Genomic DNA, 23,577 nt, shown 5'->3' on the forward strand with positions numbered 1-23,577 from the left:
GTGGTGGGCTCGATTCCTATCTAAGTAAGGACCTTTTTAAATTTATTTCCTCATCTTGTTTTCTTAGTTTTTTATACCCTACACCACTATAGTGGGGAGGGTATTATACGTTTGTGCTGATGTTTGTAACATACAAAAATATTGGTCCAATACCCACCTTAAAGTATACCGATCGATTCAGAATCATTTTTTGAGTCGATTAAGACATGTCCGTCCGTCCGTCTGTCCGGCTGGCTGGCTGTCCATGTAAACCTTGTGCGCAAGGTCCAGGCCGCAATTTTCAAGATAATTTGATGAAATTTGGACCAAGCATGTTTTTTGGCACAAGGACGAAGCCTATTGAAAATGGTTGAAATCGGTTCATTATTTCACCTAGCCCCCATACAACCGTACCTCCCGATTTGAACTTTTTATGCTATAATTACGTCAAATATTCTGCTATCTCTCTAAAAATTGGCACAAATAAGTTTTATATAAGTATAAATGATACTGCAGATTTTCGTAAGGATCGGCCTATATTTGACCCTAGCCCCCATACAAACCCCCCTTCAAAAAATGACTTAAACGTCTAAAATGGACTTGTAACCATTTGTATCGCAATGAAACTCAACAAAACTAACTGTTATTTAGAAATATATCCTTTTCCCAAATTTACCGAGGATCGGCCCATATTTGACCTATATAAAGCCTCATTTAGAAATTTTAGTTTTTTATCAATAAATGGCTTAAATATTTTGGAATTATGGTAATATTCAACATAAAAGTTTCTTTACAAAAAATAAAAATTTTATAAAAGTAAAAATTGTAAAAATATACTCATGGTGTAGGGTATCATATGGTCGGCCATGCCCGACTATACTTTCCTACTTGTCATAGATAACAAACTAAGTACAAGAACAACATACATATACCAAAAAATTATTTTTTGAAAATTTCAGAAAAATCGTCATAAATAAGCATATTATAGAACTTCTATGTAATCAGAACGATATGTTGTAGTCATTGAAAAATATTCTTATAGGTAAGTGGTTACAATTGCAAATTATTACCAAGTTTTTGCTTTGAACCTACATATTTTATTTGACTTTTTTACAATTATGTTACTTTCCCAAGAGTAAAAGAAAACTTCGTTTAAGAGAAACATTATTTTTTCTAAAAATAAAGTTATACAAATGTATTATTGTACTACGTATGTATGTAGTTATCTTTTAAAATATATTTTTTTTATCCATTTAAAAGTGCATGCAGTAGTTGTATTCATAATGTTTGTGTAACTTTTAATTGATGGCAAAACTAGAAAATTAACATCAACTCAATAAAAGTGTAAGATAAAAAGAAAATGACTAACAAGATGAAATAACAAAGCAAATCCAAAATAGAAATTGCAAAAATAAACAACATATTAATAAAATAGAATACAGAAAGTCAAGTCAAGGAATTTTAAAAGTTTAAAACAACAACGATAGAAACAGCAACAGAAACTACTACAACAATCAGGATTGTAATTGTTGCCATCATTGTTACCTCCTCGGAGTGAGGAACATGACGTGAACAAACATGGGGGCCAACAAATATAAACGATGAAAAAACAAAAACAACATACCTCATCATTATTATCACTTGGATCTGGAACACGCAATAAATCACGTACATTCAGTACTAGGACTTTTGTTAGAGTCGATGAAATCGATGAACGTTTCCGTGCATGTTTACGGGAGCGAACACCACGTATTGAGGGTTTATGCGAAAAGGGTGAGGAATTAATTACATCCACAGGAGTCGTACTAAAACGACGTACCGTTGAATAGTCTTTTGAAACACTCCGTATGTATCTTTGTGTTAATTGTGGAGAATCTAATACCATGGTGGTTGGTGGTCGTGGTCGTTAAAACAAATATACAGGATTAATTAGACGATTTCAGTTGAAATTAATTACTTTTCTTTCTTTATTACACAAACTGACTGGCAAAAATAATATTAAAACAAAAAAATAAATTCAATTTATTGCAACAATAAGTTTGGTGGTCATACCGCCAACCTCGTTACTACGCAAATACATAAATATATAAAAAAATTTTCCATGAGTCTCTGAGAGGGAAACGAAAAATTCATCACTATTCTGAATACTGGATTTACAATGAAAACACAATTTTGTTTTAAGGTTTTCACGTTTCTACGTTTTTCTCATTCCTGTGTTTTTTAGGGTATTTTAAAACTCTTTAAATCAAATCCCATACAAATGGTTTTGTATCACTATTGGTTTAGTTTTTATTTTATTTTGTTATTTATTTTTTTCTTCGAAATACCGCTATTCCAACATTTATAAACCAACGCGCGTTATGGCCAAGAAGCGAATGCACTGATGCTACCGTTCTGCCAACTCTACAACACAGCTGATGATGCTGGCTGCTTGAATCGTTGGCTGTATGGCTGGTTGGCTGTCTGACAATGTCAAATCCAAGTTATTTTTTATTTTCATTTTATTACGCCCTACACTCCCCCACTGGGTGATGTTGGTTGATGCATATGTAAATAATAAAATGTTTATTCGAACATTTTTAACTAACTAACTTACTAACTAACAACGCTCAGATAAGATTAGACAACGACACTTGGTAAAGATCACTAATTGACACAGTAAGTCATTTTGGGGTAAAACTTTTTAAACATTAGTAAGTCCACATACATACATAAGTACATTGTTTGACATTTCTATTTTGACATTTAACAAACACATATTTATATCAGCTATTATAACATATTTAGGATTACACTTACATACATCAGTTTAGCAAGTGTAGAATTGAAACTACAGTGTAGAACATTTTGTGGTTACAATCGATAACCATCTAAGTCGACTTAAGAATAGAGTTAGGAATGTCAACGTATGCTATACTATCATCAATAATTTCTTCTAAAGATTTACCCCCATATTCATAACAGCTTAATAAATTGTTAATGGTTTATAGTAGGAATTTTGTGTGGGTTATTTATATACATATGTACACTGAAAATAATCCGTGAATGCTTCGTTATAGTTTCTGTTAACTTTTATACTTTTCCTTAAATTTTATTTAAAATCTTATTTTTTAATTTCACTGCAATCCATGTTATTATTAAAAAATTAGTAAAGAATTTTTTTTTTGTAAAGTTAATGTTTTATTTTCAGTGTATTTGTTTTATGCATACTAAGTTTTCTTGTTGCCGGATCGAGCCTACTATTCAGCACAATTTGAAATAAATTCACATGTTTTTCATGAACTTTCAACACGCATATAGAAGTATTTATATTATTTTGTTCTGGTATACCTTCTAAGGGCCCTTCACACGATCACACTTTATGTATGTAAATGCTAATAAAAAAACTAAAAAGAAATTTTATCCGTATAAAAAAAGATAATTACATCCGTATACCAAAAAAAATTGTGTTGAAAACAATAACAAAGTATATTGGAAACATCTGTTTCACTATTTTGTATGTGTTTACATAAAAATACATCCCTGATATAATGTTTGTTTTTTTTAATCATTTTAAATATGAAAAGAGCCACACAACTGTCAAATTTTCCATCCATATTTTCTCTCAATGTGTAGTGGTTTAATTATATATTACAGATCATATTACTTGCTCGTACGAAGGGAGCTTTAACAGACTATTGTGTTTAAGGCAGACTATTGTGTTAAGTTATTGTAAATATCAAGGGTGTTCAAGCTATATGCGATTAACCTAGTTACTACATTCTTATTTCGCTCAATGGCTAAAATTAAAAAACATTAATTAAGCTTAATCCAATTTCTGGCCAGTATTTTAATATCCAATATGTAAGAGTGATATATTGCCCTATTTCAAATCAAAGTCCTTAGTTCTCAAAACTCTGTTTGTGTTTAAATATTAAAGCATTACAACCGAAATCGGGAAAAATCGATTCAAAATGATCATTTTCGGCTGAAATTAAAAAATTTAACACTGTGATGTCATAGGTGAGGACCTTGTAATTCATATAATTGTAATTCATCAGAGTAATTATGGGGAGTACTTGATCCGCAAAAAAGTCATATGAAATGCACCAACGGACATGTTGTTTAAAAAATTAAACAACATGTTCCTGTTTTACATGGAACTACTTAACGGGTCGAACATGTTATCCAATAATGTTTAAAGAGGAGTAGTTCTGGGATTGCCTTAATGGTTTATGTACTCCAATAATTTTTTCAGGGCTGGGTTTGAATTTTATTCGTGAATGTAGATAATTTCATAAAATTTGTAACGTTAAAAATTATTTCGTAAATTTTTCACACACGAACAACTTATTTATCCAACTCTATGCCCTGCCATATCCTCAACAAATAGAAGCAGAATCAGACTTTTACACGCAATTTATTTTTTTAATTTTAAAGTGTAAGGTATCTTTTTAGCAACTTATTGCCGGCATGCGATAGTTATTGTTGTTTTTCATTTCTGTTATTTTCACACACTTTTATAGAGATAGTGAATCTCTACTGTAGCATGGAATATTTAGATAAATTTTGTTTGCACTTGAAGTGTTTGTGTATCTCATAGATAGCTTAGTACAACTGAACGTTATGGAAGACAAAAAAAGTTTATCTTTTAGCAGCAACAAGTGTTGGTTGTTGTATTTCATGCCTCACTCATTGGCGTAGTAGTTAATTAATTAAAAGTTTTTTTATATTTTGCTTTTTTGTTCCGTGGTTATTTTCTTTTGACACATTCTCTTGTCTATAGCGTTAAAATATCTTTGGGAAACTCTGTTTTCTTTATCTGTTTTGGGAAAAAATAAAATGACTTTTATTTATAGATTTCTTTGAAAGTAAATCAGCTGGAAATAAATACCACTCTATCGATTTTATTATGTTTTTTCAAAAGCTGCCAAAGCAATATATTTTTTCTTTTTTATAGTTTCAATATAAATAAGAATTTAAATAAAGATTTAAATTGCAACAATTTTAAAGAGATTTTTGTAAAGATGTCAATTGCATTCGCATCATTTAATTTCTTCTATAAATTAAAATTTTTATTTAAATCTTTAAAAAGATGTTTTAGTATGTAAAGTTTAAGCTTAAGAGTGTTTTTTTGGTTATACTACATTAACCAGACACTCATTCTTTTAATATAATTCGTAAAATTTAATATAATTCTTCCTCACCTCTAATCTTTTAAAATATTTTTTGCAATGATATACGTTACAAGAAGCTAAGTTTCCCTTATCTCGGTACCATTGAGTGAGTGAGCTCTTTAATATCTTGTAGTTCAGAGGAATGCAAAAATATACATTTGAACTTGTTTTCTATTTCGATAAAATAAGTTTATAAATTTTTAATTTTTTGACATTTTTTCAATTGATTCCATGAAGTTGTTTCGAAACTAGTATGCGTTCCATTGAACTAGTGTGGTAGCAATGTATAACTAGTTTCAAGGAACTAGTTCCTTAAAAACTATTTAGAAGTATTTAAGAACCACAACAATATTCTAAAGAACGGGTTCGAGAAGGTATGGCGACACTACTAGTTCCAAGGCTGTTGTTTAAGAATCTGAAGTGGTTCTGTTTTCACTCGTTTTAGAACTAGTAGGTTTTAGAACAAGTTCTAAAATTTTTCCTGGGATTTTATTTAAAAAAAATATGTATTTAAAAAACAACAAGTAATGTGCTTTATATAGATATGCCGTATCTCATATACCCTTGAACCATAGTATATGTATTTTAATACTTTTTTTTTAATAAAAAATACATTTTTAATTTATTTGAATATAATTTTTACGTAATATTAGTAAAATTAATTTTAGAGTTTGATTTTTTTTTTTCAATTTAAATTAAATTTTTTTGTGCATATACCAACATACTAACAGCAAGTATGAGAGTTTTATCGGCTATGCCGAATCTTATATATACCCACCATCAAATCATTTCAAAAAATTATAAATTTCTTATAAATATGTATTGATAGTTAAGAATCCATACTTTTGTTATTATGGAAACAAGTTTCTCATTTAATAGATCAATTATGGCGCGATACTGGTAGAATTTTGTAGAACGATTTCTGTTGAAAGGGAACTTTTTAGAAGTGTACGGTTAATTATGACGCGATGCTCAACAAATTTTCTAGAACGACCTTATTGTATTTTTATGATAAATTTTGGCTCGTATAAAACTTATACATGTCGAACTTCATACCCTTATACTCTCATTTTTAAGCCAGTAATGATCGTCAAAGTCATTTTTTTTAAATTTACCTTATCTGGAGGGTAACGCAGATATTTAGATTCCTATAAAATATATTCATGTCGAATTTCATCGCTATAAATGCTTATTTTAACCAGTTATTATTGTTAAAGTAATTTTCTGAGGGGATCATATTTTGGTACTAGGCGAAATCCATTCCATTTGGACTTGTGTTTTAAACAGGCAGACGGACGGATATAGCTTAATAGTCTTAGAATTTAATAAAGACCCAGAAACATTGCGGTTTATAGATTTTATTTAACAGCTTTAGAATTTTTTCGAAGAAAAATTCGAATTTCCGAAAATCTTTATAAAAACAAAGAAGCCTTATCTGACCAATAAAAACCGAATTTAATTTAGTTAAAAATGTTGAAACATACTATTTTTTAATGTAACTTACGCTTTTTTGGGTTTTAGAAAAACCAAATTCTCAAGGGTGTAAGTTTTATATCTCCGCAATTAAAACAAAAACCGCAAATTTTTCTTTAAATACTTATTTGTCAATAAAAAAAGCATTTTAGAAGGTTTTTTGCTTATCCTTAAAAATTATTCAATGTTATTTAGGGCTTTTTGGATATCATATGCCATATTACAAACAGAATGACAAAAACAATTTATTTTTTGATGGTGTGTATAAAGCTTAATTATCCATTAAAGAAATCCCAAAACTACTCGCTTGTTAGCATTATTGGAGTATATGATCATTTAAGTAGTCTAATGTAATGCAGGCTGTATTATGTTTTTTTTTACCTATGAAATGTAGGTCCATAGCCTACATTTCTTAGGTCCATGTTGCGGATCATGTACTGTTATAATTTAGCAAGGGTTTTAAGATTATTCTACAATGGTCATCGCAATGTTAAAAAAATATGATTATCCATTTATTTGGCTTAGTTTTGAACCAGTCTTAGGTTAGGTTAAGTAATGACTTAAAAAGTTACTATTCGTTAAAATTTTAATTAAATATTTTCAAGTTATTATATTCAGTACTTTCCACATTCGCGTACAATTTACTACTTAAATAAGTACTTACAAATATGGTTTTAACTCAATTCTTTTTTAATTAAATTTTGCTATTTGGTATTATCGATAACAACCTAAAATTTTAAGTTGAAACTTATTACAACTTTTTTTAAAACAAGTAACAGTATGCCGAATCTTATATACCCACCATCAAACTGCAGTGGAATGCTTGGGTTAATTATGGACCGATCCTCCTAAAATTCGGTAGATTTTTGCTCGTAAGAAACTTATGTATATCAAATTTCTGCGCAAAACTCGTATTAAGCCAGCAATGGCCGTTAAAGTCATTTTTCTATGGGACCATATATCAGGGGAAGGGTCAATTATGAATCGATGTTCATAAAATTTTGTTGAGAATTTGGCTCATATAAAACTTATTTCTGTCGAATTTCATTGCTATATTTAATTTTTAAAACAGTTACGGCTGTTTTTCGGAAGGCCTATTTTAAATACCAAACAGACCTTGTGTAAAAATTTCAAACTTTTCCTTCGGACTCTATCGTGCTTTCAACAGACAGACAGACGGACATACATGGCTAGAACATACATGGCTAGATCGTCGTAGAATTTAATAAGGACCCTGAATATATATAGTTTTGTGATTCTATGATCAATATTTCGATCTGTTACAAACGGAATGACAAAATCGATATATGCTGGACATAAACAATTCAGTTGTTTTTCAGTTAAGTTGTGTCAATTTTAACTCAACTGTGTTGAGTTGTAAACCATAATAGAGACATAAGAAATTTAAGTTAGTTTATGAAAATATTCACATTATAACAAAACATACTGGAACATGATAGCTCTCAATTAGTGGAAAACTTTTTTGTTAAAACATTCAACACAAATTGTCATAACAAAATTCTATAATAGTTGTCTTCACAACTTAGTTTGTAATAAGTAAAACAGCTTACTGCTAAGGAGTTAAAAAGAAAATATGACTAATTGATATGTATCAATATGCGTTTAAGTTACGTTACCAATAAATCATTATTAGCAGTAGTCACGAAATGTAAACATAAACACATTTTTCTTTTACAAAAGACTTTATCTACGTTCAGACCTATCAAACATTTAATGAAAAAGACGTTACCACTAATTTTTGTAAATTTATTTTTGATTTTGCATGATTTTTGTAATTGCAAATATTGTCGAACGAAGACATTCTGAACTGATGTCGTCAAAGATATATTATGTTTGTGCAAATAAATATATATTTTTAAGAAATCAAAATTAAGATTTTTTAGGGGTCACGTCATTTTCGTCAAACATTTGATAGGTTTGAACGTAGCTATATAAACAACATTTTATTTTTAAACCGTTTATAATAAGTCCTTACAGAATTATATGTTTGTCATAAATATGTCTTTGCATTTAAATATTTATTTAACATAAAGACTTATATTTTGTTTGAAATTTTTGGAAAAATCACAAAATTTAAATTCTGAAAAAAAGCTTTTACACAATAATACCCGTAACTGAAGAACTTTAAACAATTATAGGATATGTAGTTAAAAAATATAAATTAGATTCGAAGCTAAAATAATCAAAATCAAGTTTCATTAAATTTGCAACAAAATCCATCTAAATGCATATATACAGTGTACACATTCACGAATAATTAATTTAAACAATCTGTAATTGCCACACAACAAAAAATTTTTGAATGAAAAATTTGCAGTATACTTAATACATATGTAGTATATATTTACATATTCAAATGCATATAGTATGTTTTATGTACGTATATGTATGTCTAATGTAATTATACAGTTGTTTAATATTACTTAATTGAAATGAATTTTTATATCAACACTTGTTTATGTTCCCCTTTATGAAATTAATTTATACCTATTTTTAATAGAGATTAAAAGCAATTATTGCGTACAGAAAAAATGCAACAATATTATTGCAATTTAAATTCTTCCCTTTTCTCTCAGTTAGGTACCACATTATTAATTACACTGTGCTCGTTTGAATTTATTGAAACAATTTAAGCAAATTCAATGGTGTTAAAAACTTTTTACATTTTTTAGGAAAAACTTGTTAATGACTCCTTGTTAATACTGCAACATACTTATCAATGAGTACATGCTTAACAAAACTGCTAAAAGTTAGAAACTGTCATATGAAGGTATTTCTTTTTATGACTTTAATATAAATATATAAAATACAATAATATCAATTAAGCGGTAAATTTTTTGAAAAATTGTATTTTCCAGAATACATTTTTATAACTTTAAGTATAAGTCTAGAGTTAGAGACAGGCACTATTCGTCAAGTATACGTTTGAAAAATTACAGAATTTTACATAAACTGGATACAATATATTAGAATTATATTAGGATTATCTTAAATGCTTATTAAAACAAGAAAGAAAAAGTGGTGAAATTTTGCTCCTACGCTTTCCACTTTGTTCCCTGGTCCATTTGTAAGCTCCATTTATAAGCTCTGTTGATAATAGAGCTTAATTTGTTTTAATATTAGCATTAACAAATTTATGTTTGATTATTATTGCCTTGCGCTAGCACAACTACTTACTTTTCAATATCTACTACGTACCGTCTACATAAATTTTAAGTACTCATATCATTATAAATGTAAGTATTTATTTTAAGTTTAGCATATTTTACACACATACATATAATGAAACAAGTATTATGTTATAGTGGGCTAGGCCGACCATATTATGCCCTATACCGAATAAAAAATGATTTACTTTTCTCAAAAAAATCATATAAGTTTAATTGTACCTTGCTCTTTATAGGGACAAGGGTCAAATGAGTCCTTATAATTATAAAGTTCATGAGGGTTATCAACGCTAGTATAGAACTTGGTTAGAGCCCTGCATGAGTGACTTAAATAATAAATTAAAACATTTGATTTTTTTCAAACACAGTGTGTTTGACTCACTCATTGTTTTATGAATGAAATGAATAGTATATTTGAAAATAAGGAATGTTAGTCAATACTCAATTCAAACGAAACAAGTAATGAGAGTGTTTGTGTGATTCAATTCAAGTAGTATACAGTGAGTGAATCGAGTGAAAGCAAAAAAATTTTTAAGTTCGACAAATTAACAGATTTTTTTAAAATGACTTCGAATTTTCGAACTTAATTTCGAATAGTCGAAGATAATATAGTAGCCAAATTTCAGACAATTTGGTCCACGGAAACTGGTTTTATCAGCTTTAAATTTTTTTCGAACTTTCGAACTTAATTTCGAATATTCGAACATAATATTATGTTGTCATCAATTGTACTCAAGACTACCACCGAATTCGGGCCACAGGAACTAGTTTTAACAGCATTCAAAATTTTTAACATTTATTCAAGAAAAAGTAATAATTTTTATATGATGCACAACAAAATTGTATTTTAAAACGTTTAAACTATATTTAAAAAAAAATATTATATGTCCTTTTACTTAATTTGTAAAAATTAAAAATCTCTTTATATATATATATATATATATATATATATATATATATATATATATATATATATATATATATATATATATATATATATATATATATATATATATATATATATATATATATATATATATATATATATATAAAGAGATTTTTTAATTTTTACAAATTAAGTAAAAGGACATATAATATTTTTTTTTAAATATAGTTTAAACGTTTTAAAATAATAATGTTAAAAAAATTCAAATTAATTTAAAAAAATAAACAAAGTTATACAAGTTAAATTAAAATTGAATATAAACACAATATTTAACGAAAAAATATACATGTAGACAATTAAAACAAACAATCACAACAAAAATGTTAAAAAAACACAGAAAGGTAATTAAAACAATACCATTAAAAATTCACAAATACAAAAGTCATAATAAATTTAATAAAAATGAAATAACGATATTGAGTGCAAACGGTTAGGATATTTAAATATTAATGTATAATTGCGATTATAGGATTATACTTTTTATGATTTAATTATTGACCATAAAAACGCAGAAAATATTGTACATAATTTATTATTCAAAATAATTTATCAAAGGTTTGAAAATGCATAATGATGCGTTCACACCTCACATGATTTTTTGTAATTGCAATTGATTACTTCTAAAGATATGTTTTTTTGTATAAATTGACATGGGAAAAATCAATAAGACTAAGTCTAATTTTTTAATTTCATAGTGCTCCAGTACTCCAGTGCTTCATTTAGTAGTATCCAAATATTATCAACTTACAAATGATGGAAAAAGCATAAAAATGCGTTTAAACCTTACATGATTTTTTGTAACTGCAAATTTATTACTTTTAAAAATATATTTAAATCAATAAGAATAAGCCTCATTTATTACTTTCAAAATGCTCCAGGAATTCATTAAGTATTATCCAAAGAAAACATTTTTTAATATTTCGAATAATAATTCTTTGCGCCTATTCAAATAATGCTTATTGCTGAGAAAAAGTGTACAAAAAACAAAAATTAACCCTTTCGATTGAATGATACCTTAAATTTTCAGATTTTTAACTTTTGAAAGAAAATTATTAACATCAAAAGAAAGTTACAACAAGTAAGAAAGTATAGTCGGGCTTGGACGACTATATGTTACACTAAACCAGTATTTCAAATTTCATTAAATTATCTTAAAGTTGCGACCTGTACTTTGATAACAACGTTTACATGGACACACGGACTTTCGGACGGACATCTTTAAATCGACACAGAAAGTGATTCTGAGTCGTTCGGTATAGTACTAGTGGGTATAGTACTAATATTTTAATGAGATACAAACATCATACTCTTCCCACTGTAGTGCTAATTATTTTAACGTATTTCGACTAAGAAAATTTTTCTATTTCTGGTCGACAAGACTTTATAAACATTTTGATAATTCCATGTTTTACCTGGTACGGTAAAAAGTGAGTATCGGCCACTGTTCGACATCGAACTTTTTAAAAAAATATAATAATAATATTTTAAAATTATCAAAAAGTTTTATTCTGAAAATCTTTAAATTCGTGAAAGGGACCTTTACAGAAGGTTAATTTAGATTGTACAATTCAAATACAATATATTCCTATTAGAAGCTCATCGAAGTGGTCGTGGGGGTTTATAGGTTATTATTTTAACACGATCTAGACATTGCCATCTGTCTCTTTCTAGAAAGCACGATAAGTCCTAATTGCGTTTTGCAGTTTGATTGGTGTTTAAAATTTACAAAATCTGGCCACACGTAAACATGGGCCTCGTGTTTAAGGCTCGTTTTGTTATAATTTCTAACATTTATATTTCTTATATTGAACTCTATCATACTTTTATCATACAGACGGATGAAATTAATAAGGACCCAAAATATATATACTTTCTTGGATCTATGACTAATATTTCAATGTGTTAAAAACTGAATGACAAAATCAATATTTCTCCCATCTTTGTTGATGGTCGGTATAAACATACAAGTGGTATACTTAATTCTACTAGTAGTATAACTCTTTCTATTAAGTTCATTACTTCATTGTACAATAATATAGATGACTCTTTTCCCTTTTGTTACAAAAAGAATCTCTCTCAATCTTTATATGTGACTAATATACAATTCGATTTATGTCGCATTATTCAAAACTAAATACAACACAAATCGAGGGATTTATGTAATACCATGGATGTTTTAACTAGGTTTAAACAATGAATATAAAATACATTTATCCAAGCCTTCCATAAATAATTCATTATTACATCAATTACTTGTAATGCTAATTGAACAATAACAAATTACAGTTACTTGTAATTAAAGTACAACCATTTGTAAGATTACTTATAATATGTAATTGAGCAATACCAAGTTACAAATAATTGAAATTAAAAGTAAATATTAAAAATTCTACAGAATTTTTATCAGGTCATTTAAAACATTTTTGAATGTAATTGATTTACATTTTTATTAATTATAATTTAGATAATTGTAATTGAAAATAAATGAATTACGATTATCTCTAACGTAATTTAATTACCATTCGCCAAAAATGGTTTATTGTAAGATTTAACTCATAATGTTTATGGTTAATATTTCAGCTTTAAAATTTGTTAAGGGTTTTTTATATTATACGAACCTTTATATGTCCATAATTCGATTCAATTTACTTAAACTATACAATACGATATATTAAGAATCGAATTATCAAGTGGACCCCCGATTATTATACAAATCAATAATTTCACACTAGTGATGGATTATGTTAAATAAAAAATTAATAAAAACAAATTAAAAGTTAAAAAAAACAACAAAATTTAAATTACAACACAAATACAATTACAAAAACAACGAAAAAAGAAAACTAAAACGAAAATGTAAATTGATGAGTTTTTAATATTTATATTAATTGCTTACCCTGGGCACAGTTATATTTATCAATCCCCAACAGATTTTTTTCAATCCCCATGGTATCTAATCATTTGATTTGATTTTATTATAATTCATTCATTCATTCATTGATAGATTGATTTCATACGTTTCATTCATTGAATGTATTAAATATTTAATTGAAAGTTGTTCGTGGTTGAGTTGATTGTGAACGTGGTGGAACGTACAAAACGATCGATCGGTGGTTGGTGGTGGTTGAGGTGGTAGTAAAAGAAGAAGAATTTTTAAACAAGGACGTGTGAATGTGTGTAATATTAGGCAAATATTAGACATATTGAATAAAAATTATTTTTAAAAAGTTTTTACATTTATTTATTTAAAAAAATCACAATTATAGGTGTAGATATGTGAAAATGGGAAGGGGTTTTCAATTATGTCAATATTTTCAATATATTTTTTTTAATTAATTTATTTTTTATTTAGTTTTTGGGAACGGTGGGTGTGCACAATAATCGGATACGGAACACGGTTGGGTGGAAGTATTGTTTATTGAGTTGTATGGGTGCAAAATAATTTTAATGTTGAAATTGAAACAATACACACATTTACTCAAGCAACAAGTGCATGATTTGTTTATTTTATTTTTGCAAAAAAAATAATTTTTTAACGCGTTTCCAGGATATTGGTTTTATGAAATTAAAAAATAAATAAATTTAAATCATAAATAAAAAATTAGAATATTTATTGTATAATTGAGTTAAAGCAATAAATTTATTATTGCAATTTTAGTTTTGTTTTATTGAATGAATTAAAAAAAGAAAAATAAATATTATTTATTGTATTTAATTTTAGGTCATAATAATATTTTTTATAGAATAGAGTAGAAAGAGAGAGAGAGAGGTGCAAATAAAAAGTTTAATTAGAAGAAATAGAAATGGAAGAAATAAACAAGAAGAAAGAAGTTATAAATTATTAGAAATTCAAATGTTTTTCACTTATTTAGGTTTTCTCTCACAGTGGTTAATACTACAAAGGAGTTTTAATAGTGGGGGTTTAGGGAGAAAAAGTAGTTGATTATTTTTGGGGATTGAGTGACTTTTATACCTTTAGATGTTTTCTTGACTTACAACCGCTTCACTTTTATTGAATACAAATTTGTTATAAAAAATTTTGTGCATATTTACAGTGAGACTGATTTTAAATTTTAATTACAAATTTCAAATAAAATATCCATACGAAATAATGAATTTTGCTAATTTTACAATATTTACAAAATAGACTTGAAGCTTATTTTTTAATAAATTTTAATTCCTTTCTTAATTAAAAAATATTATTTAATGTTTATAATTTTCGATTCAAACACTATCTTAAAATTATTTTAAAAATTACAAAACTGATATCTTAGGTTCTATCAAAAATAGAATTTTCTACTTCAAATATTTAATATCTAATTTTTAAACAGTTATCAAAGGTTTATATAAAAAAGTCATAAACAATTTTTTTAAACCTTTGATAAATGTTTATGAATAATTTATGAATACCCTTAGTATCAAAATTTATTTAAAACAAAACCTTAAATTAAGGAACTTCATAGTCTATAGTCTAGACTGACATAACATTCACGTGCTCTATATACAAATATCTTATTACACTCCTTAAACCTTATAACAGTTTGACATTGTGTAAATCTTAATTTACGAGTACATACATACTTTAAATATATTACTATATGTTTGTTCGAAGTATTTCTATGTAATTGGACCAAGTACTTGAAAAGTCATACAAACTGTTATTGTAATAAAGCCACGACCACATTCATACATACAAACCTTCCTATATTTACAGCTGCTGTCAAGTATTTAGTAAAGACATTTATGACAAAATCTATACAAAATTTGTAAATACTACGTTTCTTCTGTGTTAAAATTCGTTAAATATCATAAATTAGAAACTTGGCTGCAAACTGACCAATTATATCAAAACTGTGTTCCTTTTTGATGAAGTTCTTTCAAAAACGGAATTTTGAAGAAACTTTGATATTAATCTGTATGGTGGTGATATATATTTAAACATTTGCACAATTTGATATTGTTGATATTGATAGACGTCTTTTTATTCTACGGTAATTCTAATTTGCGAAATACAGCTGTGCAAATGTACATGTGCATCTCATAGAAATATTCGTTAGACTAGTCCAAGAAAAACTTTGATATTTTTGCTAATAAAAATATTTAACATTTTTAAACTTTAACTTCAATACTGTCATAATTGGGATCAGATCAGCCGATTTGTTCAGAAGTTAGAAGCAAAAATGTATGTAGCATAAAAAAATTAAATCTTTTTCAAATTCTATTGGCTTATACAATGTAAGTTTTGTTGTTTATAAAAACAATTAATTTATTTTTTACATTCCTGCACAATTGTCAATAACGAAAATAATTTTAGCAGAGTAATTGATGGTTTAATTTTGCTTCATACGTTATGTGTTGTTTTTGCTTTGTTTAATTTTTATTTTCAAGCAACTAAATACAAGAACAACATATACCATATGAAGCTGCCTGTGATTGTTGTTTTCTTAAATCATCACATAATGATTTTGCTGATTAATTGAAGATTTATATATTTATACTTTATAGGGTTGGAAAATTATTTCAATTTGAACGCCGGTCTAATGTGCATGCATATCCAAATACTATTTGCATACATATGTCTGACAATTTGTATATTTTTCTATTATAATTCACTTCAATTTATTGTTGCTGTTTTCTCTTTCAATTTCCTTGCTACCAGTATAAAACAGTTTTATTTGTATCTCTTAACTATGTGAACATGACAATGTTGCCATTTATATCTTAAAAATATTTTACTGCAAAAATTCTACACCCTACACCATAAAACTAAGGAAGGTATTATGCGTAAGTGCTGACTGGGAATCAGTTTCTGAGTCGATTAAAACATATCCATCCGGTTGGCTGCGGAATTTTTAAGATATTTTGATTAAATTTGAAGAAAACGATTTTTTCACCATAGTTTCGAAGCCTATAGAAAATCGTTGTCCTCCAGGTTTTCGCTTTTTATATCAGAATTACGTCAAATATACTATATCTCTAAAAATTGACAATACTTAGTTTTATATAAGTATTTTACAGTAGTCCCCATACAAAAAAGGAACAATTACTTATAACAATTAATATCACAATGACATTCTGCGTAACTAACTGTTAAAAATATATGGACCATGTTAGACCCTAACTGCCATAGCGCCTTTTGGAAAATTATTTTTTTTTTATCATTAGTTTGCTTAAATACACCGGAATTAAACCAAATTCAACATAAAAGTTCCTTTTTGAGAAAGACAAATTTTTAAAATATACCCATGGTGTAGATTAACCTATGGTCGACCATGTCCGACTATACTTTCCTACTTGTTTTTATTTTTTGTGTGCCTTCACAAAAGGATAAGGTAGTATTTATGGCAACACTATGTAGAAACATATGATAAAAGCATTTACTTTTGAACTTTATACATTTTTATTAAATAAATGTTATTTCCCAATAAAAACAAATATTTTTTTAATAGTTAACATTAAATTTGTTCGCTGTTAAAAGGATAAGACTTTCATATTTACTTTTGATTATGACTTTTGTTAATTGTTTGTAAAAATAATTTTCTAAATTTGTTATAAGTTTTTATTAATGTAATGAATACTTTATAATTTATTTATTTCTTTTACTATTTTATTAATAAAATAATTATCTGTCATGGATGAGAACGTCAGAAAATATTTTAATTAAATTAAATTGTTTCAAAGTATGTAATCTAAAGAGGATAACATTAGCAATATTTTAGAAAAGGGCCTATAAAAATTTAGGTCTGCGTGCAATTATTAATATGACATTATATAGGTACACTGAAAAAAATCCATGCCTAATATATACGAAAAATGTCGTACATTGTACGAATCGTTCGTTGTTTCGCACCACGAAATTCTTTCGTAATATATACGAAATTGAAAAAAGGGAATTTTGAATAAATATGTTAAAATTTACTTAATGTTAATTTATTCAAACATTTTTGTTCATTTTAAAATAAATTTTCTAATTTTAGTTCAAAATTATTCTCCACACGAATTTTCAATTTTTTTTATGAAAATAATTCGAGAATAATATTATACTTTTTATTAAATTTTATAAAAATGTTGTAGTTTTATTTAATTATAATATAATTAATATCATTATATTTAATTTCGCTAAAATTTAAGAAAAAATATTACGAAAGGTTTTCGTACTTTCGTAAAAATAAAAAAGGGTTTTATTAAATAATATTTCGTATTATACACGAATTTTTTGTAAATATTACGAAAATAGAAGTTAAAATTTTTTTTTCGTAAAGTTGAGCATGGATTATTTTTAGTGTAGGTAGGTTAATAGGAGCATGTATAGTACATCAAATCTGAGGAAATGTATATATATGAGTATATTATTTTTCAATGTTTAGAAACTCAGCTTCCTGGACGTAATTCCCAAGAATTTTTCTATCAGTGTTAGTCAGGAATGCTATTTGCGGAATAACATTACTTCGACGAATGTCTGATAGTGGCAAAGAAAGTGCTCTCCACGTGCTCTAATTTTGTATAGTTATGCTCGTAATTCTGTTTGTCCACTCAGAACATGTACCACCGTAATAAGTTCAGATTTGCTCATTTTGAGGTTTCTCGTCTTGTTTTTATCAGGGTCATCCCATAAGATATTTGTAGTTCTATATTTATCCTTAGCAGATTATCTCACCCACATTTTATTACGTCTAGAGGCTTAGCGTGTGTAAGATAAACTACCTCGAGCTCCCTTTCCTTTAAAGTAATAGTAACCGTATTTTACATTAATTACAACCGAATTTTGGTATAGTTGAGAACCGACTGAATTTGTTTGGAAACAAATTCTGCTTTCTCTGTGTACAATGCAATACGTTCTTAGATTTAATATTATCACCTGATATCGCCCCAAATTGCCTTTTGGCTGTCAGTAAATATATTAAGAGCTATGGGCGCCATATTTATTCTAATCCAATTTACACATTCCGATATTGCTCGGACTTCTGCATGGAAGCTTTTATGTTCTTCCTAGTGTTTCCATTTTAATGTCCGGTCGAGGATAACACCTAAGTTCCTTTACTCATTATACGTAGAAGTTTTTGTCATTCTAGTGAAAAGACAAATTTCCGTCTTCGGCGGTTTAAAACTGATTCCTCCTGGTTGAGCTTAGCTGAAGACCGTAACTATACATAAATGTAGTAAATTTCAGAATCGCTGTTTATCTCTCTCTATATACCTACAAAGCTTATATAAAAATATCTCTAGTTTATTAAAAAAGTGTGGTTACAGATAACAAGGAAAAAAACTTTTGCGAACACACATTTTCAATAATATAGAAAAACTTCGTAAAAACTGCATAAGTTTGCATTTCTTAACTACATTTTTAAAAGTTTTCACCAAGACTTCTATTTAACGAAAATAACCGTCCAAAGTATAGTAATTAATAGATAATGACAATATCCAAATATTTTTGAACCTTCTCAAACATACTTGAGAAGTATGAAAACGATGTATTCATGATTGGATTAAACATTTAATACTATACCAAAGAAAAACTAAGACTAATCAGTCTAATATCTTAGCAATGCCTTTGATATATGAATTCCTAAGTGTAATACATAGAAGAATTTATACAAAATGCGAAAAATTTATGGGTTTTAATGGGTACCCAAGAATCCTAAGTCATTATCCAAATACTAATACCGAAAATTCAAGATGTGCAGAATGAGAAAACTTTTGATATAGTCCAAGGAGTTAGACATTTAGAGAATCAATAAAAAGAGAGAAAATTGGCATAAGGATAAGGAAACGATATAAATTTATAACATTATTATATAACATTTGATATGATGACGACACTACAATATTAGCAACCAGTATATCTGGCCTATAAAATCTTTTTGACAAAATTACTTGTTAAAGTGAACAATATGGTATCGAAATTAACATTAAAAAAGACGAAGTATGTATATGGTTGTCCGTAGGGAAAACCTAATTCACGATAACACGTCAGTATGAAAGTAAGAAATATAAATAAAAAGAGTTCAGATTTTCAAATACTTTGGAGAGCTCATAAATGATCATGTGATATATCACGGTAGATAAAATGCCCCTAAGAAATGGTTAGAAACTCATTTTTTAAAAACAATAGAGTATGAATTAGTCGCGACAAAAATAAGTAAGATATATGGAATATTAAAAGTTCAATGTACGGATGGAGTGTCGAATGAGGAAATACTAGAGGAAATTAATATTGATCGACAATTAATAAAAATATAAGAACAAGAAACAATATTAATTAGTAACCAAAAGGAATAAGAGAGATTCAGAAATGAACAGGATAGCCAAATGAACGAAGCCTTCTTAATGCGACAAAGAATCTATCTATAAATTATAAATTATTTTTTATAACACATATGTGCATTAGATGTCCCGTGGAGCACTTTTTTGAAGATATACCTCTCAAACAAATACAAGATATTTACCACGATATGCTAAAAAAATTAATTTCAAAATAATCTAAAAATTCTAAAATGGAATTTAGAATTCTAAACCAAAGGCAATTTTAACCCTTTATTCGATAAAAACAGAAAATAATATGTCTCTCCAACCCACTAAAAATAATTTTGTAGACCAAAAATACTTTAAACATATTTTAAAATTATTTTTCCTTTAATCAGCTGAAAATTACTGAATTTTTGAGACCCATTTCAAAATAATCAAAATTAAACTGATGTCAGAATTTTCAATCGCTGGAAGGGAACTGAGGATCATTCGAAAAAATAGAATAAAACAGTAAGTCGATATCTCTCAGCAGAAAATAATTTTTGGTAATATTTTTTACAAATTAATTAATTAATTCTTTATTGCATTTTATATAAAACCTTTTCAGAAACATATATCTAAAAATTTTGTAAAATCAAATAATGTTTACCCATAAACTATGAAGATCAAAAACAAACTTGAAACTGTTTTTTTATTTTTGTGAAATATTTGTCCAATTTTTAATCGGAGTTGTAAGGTTGTATCGAATTTATGTCGAATATTTAATTTTTTTTGTTCTTGTTTAAAATGAAACTTAAAAAATATATTATTAAAGAAAATGTACACAGATGGAAGAATATATATACCCGCCTGGTTCCAAATCGACACCAATTTTTTTAATAATATCCCTTGTCAAGTATATACATACATTAGAAAGACAACACTATGTAATGTAGACAGCGCGACGTTATCAACATTTCAACAATTCGTTCTCACGATCTAAATGTTATATATATCCGTTGTCTAAAAGTTAAAAATCGTGGTAAGCTTACAATCCATTACCAATAGTGAGCTTATTTAGTTCTTCCAAACCGTCATTACATTGGAATGTATTATGAACGATTTTTCAGTTTCTGTGTTATAAATAATTTTTCAGTGATAATTTTTCTTAAAAATTAATACGCTAAAAAATTATATGTTTATTAGTTGGCACTAATTTGTTAAAAATGGGGACACAATTTTTTATATTTCAACATAATTTTGTTTATACAAGTCTGCGATTAAATTCAAATTATTATTTTTTTTTTTTTTTTTTTTTTTTTTTTTGCAAAACATGGGCAAACTCTGAATATTAAATATTGGCAACTCTTATAGCTCACAGCTGATTTAGATATTTCAAGAAAAATTCATGTCGATCCATTAAATACAGCTGATCGAACTAACAAAGAGAGTAAAATGAAATCAATAACAGTTCATTCACATAAGTTTTAAATAAAACAAAACAGAAAACAAAACATCTAAGAGATATTTAAATGTGTATGTTTAACTAAATTAAGAGAATAAAGTTTCATAGTGAATACTCGCAAAAAAAAACAATTTATGGCCAAACAACTGCTTGGTGAAGTCCAAAAGCAGTACAACGCAGATACTTTTACTACAAGTGCAATACTCATTCGTACATATAATTTCGATTTTTTATTATTTGTTTTTTCTTTTACACTCAGCTACACTTTGCTCTTTATTTCCATTGAGATCTCACAAATACAGTCTGCAACTTTAACATTGTTCATTCTTTTTGTATAATTTGAATAACAAATCATTAAAAAAATGATTTCATATTAAAATAAGTTTGGTAATATTAAATGTGTTTTTATATAAAAAAATGTGAAAAACTTACAAAAACCCAATTTGTGTGGAAATACATTTTACATTTACAAGAACGGCTAGATGAAGTTTCAAGTAGTTATTCTCGTCAAATATATATATATATATATATATATATTTATTAAATATTAACTAAACAAAAATATTACTTTTCTTTTTGTTATTCACAAATTGATCACATTATTGAACACATTGAATTGTGTGTTTCGTTATTATTTTTGCCGATTTTTTATCTATGAAAATTATTAAATTATTAACACTGGCGTTTTTGACCGTCACGACTTTAACTCATTTCAAGTTGTACTGCTCACTGAAAATAGTTACAAAAAAAGTAGAAAAACATACAGAATAGAACCGAATATACATATCAATGGAACTGAGTTTCGAATTGTATATTGTATCTACATTTGTATCTCTTCTAATCGATTCCGTTACTCTCGGCGACGAAAAGTTAAAATAAATAAACAGTCGCTGGTTTGTTTTGTGCGGAACAGATAAAAAAACTGATTAATCAAACAAACAAACCTCTCTGGGCTGAACACCGTAACAGAGTTGCCACCATATTTTCGTTAATTTTAGACATGCATGCATGTATTTTATCTCCAGTAGGTAAATCTAGAAATATGCAATAACTATGGCATATATTAAATCTATTTAGTTCTGTTAGATATATCGTTTATAAATAGTTATTAAACTTCCAATCCTATATTATCTGATTTAAGAATTTTGCGCGAAATTTTTAATGTTTTAACAATTTCATTAAAATATCTTAATTCTTTTAAATCAATTAATTCAATAAACTTCTCATCTGTATTGACCATGATGCATAATTCTCAGCATGCAATATTTTAATTATATAAAAAACTTATTTATTTAGCTTGAACATATTTTTCCAACTGACAAATATTTTTTCTACAATTGAAAAATATATAAAAAACTAATATGATAAAGAATTTATATTGAACATAAAGTATAAATTGTTTAAAGTATTTCTAACAATAGTATTTTTCATTTCTAATTATAAGTAAGTTTAAGATATTAATAAATTTCAGATCGAAAATACAGCTAAAAGTTTGGGAAAAAAATCTCTCAAAATGTATTTTATTTCTCTATTTGGTAACACTGCAGTTAATGTAAATTATAATTCAACAAAATATTAGCTGTCTCTTAAATTTGCCACACTTTCGATAAGAAATAAGAATGTTTCAAACATTAATATCAAGGCACACATCCATCTATTTGATTCATAAATGTATTTATGTAATTTTCTTTAGTTATGTATGAGTGTAATATTTTATTTAATAAAATATTAATTTAATTTTAATCAGAAATATTGCAATAAAAATTAAATAAATATTCCATGAAGTTTTTATCCAATAAATAACATTTAATTTAAATGCTTCATTTTTTTAAATAATGGAAGATAACAGAACGAAACAAAATTTGTTAGAAATGTTATTAACAAAATATAACATCACATACCCTGTTCTGAAATTATGAATATCTTTGCCGATGCGGCTTTAGCAGAACTTAACATAAAATTTATTGTCCCTTATTTGGATTACTGTAATAGATTAATTTTGAATTCAATACAATACTGAAATCGGAAACCAGCCAAAGACTCATTAATATATACATGTATTAGACCATAGATAGAATAGCATTGTCTATAGACCTGACAAAAGGCAAGTCTATGAAATAGTCTGTACAGTGGACGTCCACTAGT

At 27.0% G+C, this 23,577-nt stretch overlaps 1 protein-coding gene across 18 annotated transcripts in view; it reads right to left on the reverse strand.

The window, feature by feature from the left end:
- The window catches only part of LOC111675331 (transient receptor potential cation channel trpm), a 178,842-nt gene that overhangs the window by 61,698 nt on the left and 93,567 nt on the right, over positions 1-23,577 (reverse strand). For 5 of the 18 annotated variants that reach the window (XM_046955460.1, XM_046955458.1, XM_046955468.1 and 2 more), the window contains one exon: positions 13,639-13,695. The exons of 3 other annotated variants lie outside the window; for them this stretch is intronic. In XM_046955460.1, coding sequence (XP_046811416.1) covers positions 13,639-13,695 — 57 coding nt within the window. Of the gene's footprint in view, positions 1-1,603; positions 2,356-13,638; positions 13,696-21,864; positions 22,299-23,577 lie in introns of those variants that run through there. 10 more of the 18 variants (XM_023436085.2, XM_046955456.1, XM_046955461.1 and 7 more) reach the window with 5 other exon arrangements.

Source organism: Lucilia cuprina, chromosome 6, assembly GCF_022045245.1.
Source record: "Lucilia cuprina isolate Lc7/37 chromosome 6, ASM2204524v1, whole genome shotgun sequence".
NCBI classification, from domain to species: domain Eukaryota; kingdom Metazoa; phylum Arthropoda; class Insecta; order Diptera; family Calliphoridae; genus Lucilia; species Lucilia cuprina.